Raw genomic sequence first — 11,286 nt, forward strand, 5'->3', positions numbered from 1 at the left:
AACCAGCCCACTGAAGGAACAATGGGCTGCGAGGTCAGTTCCTTAATCTTAATTATGCAAATTCTCATAACCATTGATCAACAACCACTGATCAATGGCCAATGGCCACGAGTATTACTGTATTATGAATATTACTGACTATTAACTAACTAAGCAAACACGTACTGGTGTATGTACAGAAAAGCTCAGCTATGAGAGCTGCAAGCTGACATGAACTAACACCTCAGAGTATCATCAGACAGCATAAGCTGCAGACCTGAAATATTATGTGGTCTGATGCTGAGCAGTCTGTTTATTTTACAGAAGTTGCTATGCCACAGGAGGATGCAGCCAACGAGGCGTGAGGAAGGAGCGAAGAGGAGGAAGCTTAGCGAGACCGAGCTGGCCGAAAAGTAAAGCTGGAAAGCCCGCGCGCACGCTTCACAAGCTGTGTGCCATGAATTAATAACCACAGCACATTAACAGTTGACAGTAATAATTATCATATTTTACTATTGTTGCAGCTGATACAACGCTACTATTTGACGGCTGCAGTGAGAACAGTCAATTTGTAGTCACTCCTACTTCGATACTATGTAACTCGACTTCCGTACAGATTTTCACAGTAGGCCCGCCTGGCCTAGATCACACCAAAGAACAGCCCTCCTCCCACCCACCAGTGTCTAAAGCAAGTCAGGAGCCAGTCGTATCAAAATGACTTTTTAAAGAGGATCCTTTGAAGCCGTGCCTCTGTTAGGCCCCAGACCAGCCTCTTGTGTGGCTTCACAGCTGCAGAAGCAGCATGAAGCAAAAACAAAAGAGAGCAGCAAGGACGGAGAGATAGAGCGGCGAAGGAGGACGACTAATCTGCTGTCCATTATGTTGTTTTCATCACATGCAGTTTAAAGGAAAATGGTGTAAACGCTTTCTTGTTTTAACAGGAAAGTGATAGGGCCAGTTCTCACATTTTAATCAAGCAGAGGGAGAGAGAGAGGGAAAACACAATCACTAAAGGGGGGGCGACACAAGCACAATCACAGGGGAAGAGAAATACAGACAAGCGCGGTGAGATGTGGTAGACAGGCCTTTAAAAAAAAAAAGAGTGACGAACTGACAGAGAAACTGACTGAGTAAGAGGAAAAGGGCCATCGTCATAAATAAAATTATAAGGAAGGAATAAAAGAGATAGAGCGGCAGACAGTGATAGATAGACAGTTAGATTGTGGGGGAAATGAGAGAGGGAATCGGCAACACGATCAAAAGAGCGGAAGGGAAATAAGACTGGGCGTTTGGATTGAAAAGAAATGGGTAATGAGATGCTAATGTGACAACAAAGGAGAGTGTGCCCTCCGGGGGGAGCTATGCTACAGCAAGCTGCTTTAGTCTGAATGCAGCAGAGGGGGGAATTTAATTTTAAAATGCTCTTTATTAAACTACTGTAATGCACGCAGATTCATTCAGGTGCACATACAGTCATTAAAGTCAGACCAAATCTCCATCTCCAAATCCATCTCTAAGCTGAAAAAAAGAGGGGTCCTCAGAAATGGGGTAATAAGGTGGCAAAAATGGGAAGAAGCGCTCACACCCTGGTACGTAATGCCCTCCTGTCTCCATTCGGATATGAGGTAAGGTTGGGGACAAGGTCTACCGAGGACAAAATCTATCCTGAGGAGGAGCAAATGAACAAAACCAAGAGGAGCGACACAAAGAAATACCAAGAAACGATGGACACTCACGGGAAAACACGGACAGAGTGTTGGTGAAAAATGAGGAGAAGAGAGACTTTGTGATAGCAGACTGGCTTTTGAGTGGGAGGAGGAGACGAAGCTTTACAATCAAAGGGGAATAATGGAGAAATCTATGGTACAAACAACGTACAGTAATTACTCAAGGGACTGAGTGCTGAATAGGAGTGATGCAGAGAGGTAAAGAATGACTGGGCAGTACTCAGGAGACCATCAAAGAGAATATAGAAGGAGATGAAGAGCACCTGTGACAGATTCAAGCCTAGAGATATTACAAACGCACTATGAACAATTTTTTAAAAAGGTGGAAAATCATTATAACATGTCCTCAAGAGGATCCCGAGAATGAGCGAATGCTAAAGCAAAATGAATGAAAAATAAAAGCAAGCTTAAGGCCGCGTGTAAACCCGGAGGGATCGCGAGGTATTTGAGCTATAAAGAGATGCAGAGGTAACTGAGGTGTGTGCGTGGAAACAGTGCAGGCTCCGTGTGTTGGCTGAGGCACAAAGAGAAGATAAAAAAAAGTTATAGTCACATCTCAAGAGGTTGTTGTGTTTTTGAACATATAGAGAGATGAAACACAAGGCTGAGGAAAATCCCTTTGGAGATTCAGGTGAAGAGGTTGGGTCGTGTAGAAAAGAAAGAGTCAGCTTATTTTTTTTTAAACTGCAAATCCACAGCACCGAAATAGACTGGCGACCTGTCTAAGGTATACCCCACCTCTCAACCGATGACAGCTGGCTAACTGGAAGAAAAAGGATGGATGGATGGATACCACAAAGAGACCAGCTTTTCACAAAATCAGTGATAGTTTAAATTTGTCTCAGTCGGTAAATCAGAAAAATGGCCATATACATCATCAGCTCTTTGCTTGACTGAACAGCCAAGCAGTCTCCAAAAAAATACAAATAAAAACACGTTCCCATATAACTAAATTGCTTTCTCAGTGATGTTTCAAGAGAAACCAATTTTCTCGCCGGCAAAACACCTTATAATTTAAAAGATCAATAAAGACTGCATGAGGGGGCGGATAAGCAGAATGGTGGCAACATAATCCATGAGACTAGGGTTCATTTAAAGGGACTGTCATTATTTCACTTACTTTAGTGTCTGTTTTAATTTGCTGTTTACTTTCATTTTCACTCGCCCTTTGATTACATTTAGGCACAAAAAGCTGTACGTAAGTACCCATCAGTTGGATCAGACATTAAACGGCTTTTGCTTTTGCTCCAGGCGCTACCCCTTGCCAAATCCAAATTGAGTATTTCCAGTAGTGAGAGCACATCTGACACAGCGAAGCGCCTACTGTGTGATGCATATGAGAGAGGGAACCTGTGGACAATGTCTGGGCCTGATTTTCCCAACACTGTCCCGATTTCGTGTTAGCTTCCTGAAAAGGGGAGACATTATGAAAGCAAGAACACAAAGATCAAAGATATGTTGGTGACACACACGCACACACACAAAAAAATGCTTTCCTCAATTTAAAAATGTACATTACTTGTTTAGGAATATCGTTTTTAGGATACAGGGCCCTACTGGAGGCACTATTGTCAATTGCAAAACCTCCATTTCTAGTCAGCTCTCTATGGCACTATTTGACTAAACAGCTTTCATCAACTTTAAACATTAACATTTGATCTCATGTAAGAGTAAGAAATTATATTTCTAGGCTGAATTTAAATGCAAAGACCCTTATTTTAATGCTAAAAAGTGCCAATTTTGCATATTTTGGTATTTCTGCTGTAACTATGAGGATCCTCAGGCTTGAAGCATGTTAACAGTAGCACAGGCTAATTGGGTTTCCGTTCTTAATCAGGCCAATTAATTAGGAAATGCAGCTTGATCCATGAGAGCTTCACCGGGTCATTTAGGGATTACAGGGAAAGAAGGAGAGTTGTGGGAAGAGCAGGAACATATGAGGGAAAAGGTCTTTGTGACAGATCCCTTCACCCGTGTGCTGAATGTTATCACTAAACGGACTCATGGACGAGGGGGTAATTACCCATTTGTGACAGTTAATCAAAATCAATCACTTCCTTCGAGAGTCACTGAATTGAAAAGTGGTTCAGCCAATTTATGCGTTTTTGCCCAAGGGACACATTTTGCTCTTCATCCACCATGAGAAACACAGGAAGAGATTGCAGAAAGCGATGCAGGAGTGAGGGAATAGAAAGCGAAGAGAACATCCACCAGCAGACGTCTGTAAAATGTGCTTTTATGTCTCCATCCGTTTGCTCTGTGTGACTCCAACTTACAGAGGTTTCTAAAATTTCCAACAAGACCTAAATACACAGCTGAATTTAAAACATTTTTTTTCTTTCTGCTGTGCTTGCTACACAGCACATCATTTTGTTCCACAGCACAAAACACATTAAACCTCGGAGACTTTAGATTGCTGTAGATTTCTTTCAGTTATAGCTTCCAAATGATGTTCAGGCCAAATCAAGCTGAAATGTCCTGTTGTGAGTTAAGCCTGATGAGCACAGCAGGGGACCAAAGCGCTGAAATGTTGAAGAAAATGTGCCTTAACAGTCACACTGACCTCCACAAAGAGGAAGCAGGGCACGATGTAGGTGCTGGTTTTCTGAAAGCCTCTGTCTGCAGGAAGGTTCCTCATTGTCCTCTCCTGTGCTGACAGGCGACTGTCCATCATCTGTTGGGGAAAAGAAAAGTCTCTGTAAAGCTTCAGTCTACTGGATTTATAGTGTTGAACTAATCCTTATACTGAGCTTTTGTGCGGCTACTCGCTTCATCCACTGTCTGAAAGAAGCTGCTTTAGCTCCTCACCTCACTGCTTTCCACTGACTGGCTGCCCCCTGCAAACAAATAGGTTTGAACAGCAGGTAGATGAGGGTCCAGTGCTTTATAGCCAGGACTGTGGCTCTGAGCACTGTGGCAATATTGCCTCTCACTGTCATCATACAGAACCAAGAGTAGAGAAAATGATCTGAAACTGAGTGTTTAGAGCAGTTTGAAGCCTGAATGTTTGGCTTACACTGACTATTTGTATACACACTGACCTCACGTTGTCTCACGTGTATTGAGGAGATTTTGGACAGAATCAGAGTCAATATTAAGCTTTGGCAGTGGTTAATAATTGATTTGAAATGTTGTATTTTCAAAAAAGAGACTGACACTTCAGTTTGGTCACTTTCTTCAACTTTGTACCTAATATGAGTCACTAAATAGTTCTGGGTGATAAAAAGCGGTAGTGAACATAGTGCCAATCGTAGAGTGGACTGTTGAGGAAAAGCCTGTACAGCGGATTGTTGTACAGTTTTTTGTGTATCACTACATGCTTTGATGGTTTCAAATATATTTGTTTTAAAATATGCTAGAGAAAAACCTCTGTAAGGCCTTACTCATAGAGAAAGAGGTCAGCATGCTAGAAAAATCGTTTTTATGCTGTTTTTGTTCAGAGAATGCTGAACAATCAGACTGCAATAAACTTTACAATGAAGCAATGTTCAAACACAGAAAAATACATTTAAAAAGCACTGCATGCTGCTGAAGTTCAGTTCAGATCTAGTGTTGTGCAAACCTTTTGAGCTACCCCTCATTTCTCTTTACTTTGCCTCTAATAACAATAGTTCTCGTGCATTTTATAATTTTGTAACTGACCCTTTTTTGCTAAGCTACTTACACTCACCTATGAATCATTCAAGCTTAAAAAAGGCACCTAACTCAGAGGGTGAACCTGTGTTGTGTCTACAGACAACTTTGCAAAGAAACAAATGTACATTTTACTGTTAGACACTTTAACATGTTTCTTTAATTGATTCTATAAAAATACCTGGGATAACACAGGCATAAACAGTATTTTTGCACCAACAAGGTGATTTTGAAATAGCTATTAGCTTAAAACCTGGCATATCTTGAGAAAAGGTCTTAGTGGCGAGATGGCTGTCAAGAAGCCATTCTTAAGAAAGTGAAACAAGGAGAATGGATGAGGGATGCCAAATAAACACAAACTGGATTGAAAATCAGTGGCATCCTATGAAGTGATGGATCCAAATTTTTGTTTTAAATCATTGTTGTATGGAGGAGGTTAGGAGAAAGATACAGCAGTGACTGTCTATAGCCATCTGCAAAACATGGTGGAGACTCTGTTAAGGTTTGGGCTGCATTTAAGCCAGTGGTGTTTGTCTTGTCAAAATTGAAGAAAGTACTGTCAGATTGTGATCTACCATGAAATACCATCTGAAAAGTGCCTGATCGACATCATCTTTCATCACGTCAATGATCCCGAACACATACTGGATAGAAAACCAAACACTGGACCACTATCAGTCATGGACTGGCCTCCCCAGAGCCCAGAACTCAACATTATTGAATCAGTGTGGGATCGCCTTGACAGAGAGCAGAACAAAAGGCAGCCAGCATCCAAAGAAGAGCTTTGAATCTCCTTAAAGAAGCCTCAAGAACTTTCTTCTTATTTCTTTAAATAGTCTCAGGGAAAGCTTGTTTAAGACAGTTCAGGCTGTATTCATATTAAATATTGACTTTCAAGCTCATTAGAACTGTAGAAACTCTGTTTTGTACTATTTACTGTATTTCATTTATATTTCTACATTTGAATAAATGCACCATTTTCCTGGCAAAATATAAAGAAATGACAAGCGGCACAAGACTTTTATACAGAGGTGTATTTACATGATCAATTTATGCTGCTTTATAGTTCTACGAGATAGGATGTTTAGTTGTTTTTAAATTTCTTTCATTTACTAGTGTGATGATTAAACTGTTATCTCACAGCGAGAAAGGTCAAATCCAGTCTGGAGCTTTTCTGTGTGGAGTTTCTGTGTTCGCCCCATGTCTCTGTGGGTTATCTCTGGCTACTGCCACGGTCTAAAGACATGCATGTGGTTAGGTTAACAGGTATTTCTAACTTGGCCATGGATGTAAATGTGAGTGGGAATTGTTATGTGTTAGCCTTGTGATAGACGGGTGACCCACTCAAGTTGCACCCTGCCTCTCACCCTGGGATAGGCTCCCAGGTTGTTGCCCCCATGCAACCCTGAATTGGATAAACAGATAAAAAAAAATGGATAGGTGGACACTTACTTGCCTAAAAATGAGTACTTATATTGTAGAATATATAACTAAGAAATTGAAAAATTGTTGATTAACTCTGTGGTATATAAAGTAGATTGAACCCACCTTTACCAAGTCAATACCAAAGTGTTCTTTTACACACATCTTCTTCTGCAGCAGTCTGAGTCTTGACTGCTTACAGTCAAGGCTGAAAATGCCTCCTCACCATGCATGAATTGAGACCCTGGGTCCAAAAGGAGTATGATGTTTTCTTGAAGACATACAAGAAAGTGTATTCTAATTTCTCTTATTTAATTATGATATTTATTTGAGAAAATATACATCACATGAAAATATATAAGCTGCCCTGTCTCGTAAAGATAATAAATCATTAATCAACTCCAGGAATCACTTTGTTGTCGATCCCAGCCCCGCCTCTTATAAAATTTTCATGCAGTTTTGAATAATCTTGATTACAAACTGGCAAACAACCACCAATCATCTCCTTGGCAGACTAGTAATTTTTCATTTGACCTAAAACACAAACCCCCCTGACATTTCCCATGGTGAGTTTTTAGGGGGGATTTTTTCAAAGTAAATTCTTCTTCATTTAATAATGAAAAAAATGGACCTGAAAACTCCTAAATATAATTGAGGAAAGGTTTTCTCACAACTCATCTTGTTAGAGCACCGCTTCTCCTACCAAAAGAGAAAGCTTCACTCGCTATCACTTCATCAGCTCGGTGATGTGTTTCTTTAAAGATATGGTAACGCTTTTCTGGGACTAAATCTTCACGGTGAACAATAGAGGCACCAAGTGTTGTACTACTTAAGATCATTAACTATAATGAGGACACTTTTTGCCTGATGCTCACAATGTGCCATCCATCCATTAATAAATTGGCCCCCTTGAAACAGCTGATAACCCCTGTGCTTCATATTTTCATAGATAATCATGTCTGAGCACAAAGAGGGAAACCATTTATTATCTATCATAAGTAAGAATACAAAAAGATTATTCCAAAGCAAACACACAACCACTGTTGCATACATCCACACCAGCTCACTCACCAAATTGTCGGGATGCCTGTAAAGACACTCTGCATGACACATCAAAAATGCACACAGGTACACACATGCACACAAACCAGTATGGGTAGGCAATCAAAAGAATTGGAGGGGAAATGAGGTTGAAAGGAGGAGAAGTAGAGTGGAAACAGAGGAGCGATGATCAAAAACAAAAGCCTGACAGTAAGAGATAAGAGCGAGACAAAGTCCTGATGCAGACATTCGGAAACTCTTCAGAAATCAAGCGGGTGGGGTGAAAGCCAGCAGACTCAGCAATGGGAAATTATAGTGACTGAGGGATAACAGGTACACGCTGAAGAAAAACAGATCCAGTCCCCAAACTGAGAAGAGGTGGTGGTGGTGGTGGGGGGGGGGGGGGGGATGATGATAAAAGTCGGAGTAAGAGTAGCTTATGAGTTGCTCAGGGGTTTGTGACATGCAAATGACTGCGCTCATGCTAAATAATGACAGCTACTACTCTTTTAAGTTTAGGAGAGCCTTTCCAATATATCCTCTGATTAACACAGTAAATGCATTTTTCAAGAAGTGTGAAATCCTGATATTATCAATCATAAAGCAAAAGGCTTCAGCAATCTTCAATATAATTTTACTCACTCGCAAACCAATTGGTTTTCCTCTCAGATATCGAGCTTAGCCCCCTCCCCGATCTCCCTGACAACAATTATCTTGCTGACTTTATGGCTTAGCGAGAGTCTCTGCTGCCTTGTCAGCCCTTTCCCCAATCAATGGTCGTTATGGGTGAGAGGAGAAGGAAGGCACTTCACAAGTTTGGAGTGTGTCCATGCATTCGTTGTGCACTTGACCCCCTATCAGTCACATCCTAAAATGATAGAAGCCAGATTAAAAATAAAATAAGAGTAAAAACAAGGTAAATGATTCATTCCTGTTTACACAAACACTAAAAATACACCATCTTGTTATTCGTGACGGCGATGCAAAGTGCACATTTGCATGAGGAACAGGAGCACGACAGTTAAACGCTGTCATAGTATGCTTTAGAAAGAGATACAATATATGCATTAATAAAGAAAGAATTAAAGATGTAATACTCTGACAACCCGGAATTCATTTAGATCTTCTCTCATCTTTAACAGCTTTTTTTCCCCTAGCAGATAATTTAAGCTCATACATATATGCTATCAAAGCTTTTCCGACTTCTGAGGCAGCAACAAGATAAGATTTAAAGAACTTATTTTTTATATATTCATCTTATGCTGTGAAAGGAGTGAAAAAAATATATTTTTGTCACTTTAAACATGGAAGATTTCTAAATTAAAAATCCCAATTTGGGCAAAAATCACCCTCAGGTGACATTGTGCACAAACTTAAATAATCAGTGGTTCCTCTGCAGTTATCTAACATCATGTCCCGCTATTTATAGACCTGAATGAGGCTTGTTAATGACCAAAAATTCTTATAATATTCAAGAATTTCCTTCAGACATGTACGCTTAATGAAGAAACGGACATAAGTATTCATGCTGTGGTTCATATAAATGTATTTGCTTCTTTAATTTCAGGGCCACCTGTCTGCTTCATTAATTAAACACTATTCCACTGCAAGGTTCTGCTTCAGAGTATGAAAGACAAGATTGTTTAGGTTATGGCAGGAGATCTGAAGACTGTGTATTGTATATGCATACATTCCCACACAGGGGGCTGCATGCTGTAAATACTGTATTTGGGTCTTCTTTTATGTTCCCATCTTCCAAAGCAGTGAGAAGCAATCAGGCATAAGGCAGCTGTGTCTGATTGTCTTTTGTGTTGCTGTCCATGTTGCTCACAATGATTTTTTTCACCCTTAAGCCTTGCATTGGTAGCACAGCACAAAAAGAGTTAGTCACTATCTCACACATGCACAGGTGCATTCACACATTTGCGCCGGCTGATATTCATGCAAATGTGTGCACGGGCTAATCCGTGCACGCAAACAACTGACCAGTATTTCAATATTCATAGCATGTCAGTTTGGATGTCAGTCCAACAAGTGGTGTCACACAGCTGCGTGCGAGTCTGTGTGTGTGTGTGTGTGTGTGAGAGAGAGAAAGAGAGGAGAAGAGAGATAAGAGGAGAGAGAAGGAGAGAGAGGGGAGAGAGACATCCTACAGAGAATTCCTGCTGTGCTGCTCCTCAGGTTCAACAATGTGGGTCACACTGATGTACATCTGCACTCACACTTTTTCCCTTTCGCTCTCTCTTGCACACACACACACACACCCACACTCACGCAAATTTAGGAACAAAATGTTTCCCAAAAGAGCCAGAAGAAAAAAACACAGCAGTAACTGGTTTGAAAAAGTCTCACCTTCTATGTCTTTTTGTTGGAAGCAGTGCTGCTGCAAAGTAACGGCTGCCACCTCACAGTTTCTGTCTCTAGGAGGTTTTGCTCCTGCAGCGGACTTCCATTCTGAGGTTTTGTTGTGATCTCAGCTCCGCTTCTTTCTCTTTTCCCCTTCTCGTCTCTTTCAAAGCAAAAACGCCCCTCACTTCCGCCGCTCCGCCACTGAGAAGCCCTCGGCGGTGAGTGTGAATAGAGAGAGATAGAGAGCTTGCCCGCTGCCAGGCACTCTGCCTCCAGCCAGCCAAGTCTATATCTGTCTGCACTCTGCCGCTAGGTCACTAAGCTAAATATGATGATCTTCAACAGCACTTCAAGGCTAATTAGTCAAGTGAAGGGATCCACGGGCTTGGTGAGGAAGCCTGCTCAGTTGCCGGTGGATATGAGGAGAGGGAGAGGGAGAGAAAGAAAGCGAGAGAGAAAATGTGTGTGTGCATCTGTATGCGTGTGTGGAAGAGGAAGAGGAGGAGGAGGAGAAGCAAAGAGGAGAAGAAGAAAAAACAGAGTTGGAAGAGGGAACAAGAAAATGAGAACGCAGGAGTGGAGACTGAGAGTAGAAAACAGCCAGAATGTGTATGAGAGAGAAAGAGAGAGAGCAAGAGAGAGAGCAAAAGAGAGAGCAAGGGAGAGAGAGAGAGAGAGCATTCGATAAAGAGAGAAGGAGGGACTGTATGTGTGTCAAGCAACACAGTGGCTAAAATGGTAGATGCTGTGCACTTTAGTACCCTAGGAAACCACTTTGACACAGGAAGACATCATGTACTCTGTGAGAGCGAGTGTACCGTTGTGTGTTGTGTAATTATGGTAAAGTGGAAAGCCAAAGCAATGGAGAAAAAAAATAAACTAATGGTATGGTGCCATTTCGTATGTGCGCGTGCGTGTGTGTGTGTGCTTATGTATCTAAATTCAACAGTGGGTTCAGGTGAGCTGCAGGGACTTGACTTTGGACAGTCAGAAGTAGGTTAATGATGCATCGTCAAGCAGAAAAGTGGGATGCATCCCCCACACGCTTCAATGTAGGTCACGGGCCTTCAGGTGAAAGTTCACGGGCAGCTTTCTGGGCCATTGTATGTACGTAAGAGCACACTGCATAATTTTT

At 41.4% G+C, this 11,286-nt stretch overlaps 1 protein-coding gene across 3 annotated transcripts in view; it reads right to left on the minus strand.

Annotated features, from left to right (window-relative positions):
• The window catches only part of LOC102796339 (phospholipid phosphatase-related protein type 5-like), a 60,459-nt gene extending 49,806 nt beyond the window's left edge, over positions 1 to 10,653 (minus strand). For 2 of the 3 annotated variants that reach the window (XM_087841828.1, XM_087841829.1), the window contains exons 1-2: positions 10,155 to 10,653; positions 4,270 to 4,380 (exon numbers count right to left, since the gene is read on the minus strand). In XM_087841828.1, coding sequence (XP_087697954.1) covers positions 4,270 to 4,380 — 111 coding nt within the window. In that variant the 5' untranslated portion in view covers positions 10,155 to 10,653. Of the gene's footprint in view, positions 1 to 3,729; positions 3,797 to 4,269; positions 4,381 to 10,154 lie in introns of those variants that run through there. The other variant, XM_087841830.1, reaches the window with a different exon arrangement.
• Between the last annotated feature and the right edge of the window lie 633 nt (positions 10,654 to 11,286).

The sequence above is a fragment of the Neolamprologus brichardi genome, chromosome 6 (genome assembly GCF_056152115.1).
Source record: "Neolamprologus brichardi isolate AB-2024 chromosome 6, ASM5615211v1, whole genome shotgun sequence".
In the NCBI taxonomy this organism is placed as follows: Eukaryota; Metazoa; Chordata; class Actinopteri; order Cichliformes; family Cichlidae; genus Neolamprologus; species Neolamprologus brichardi.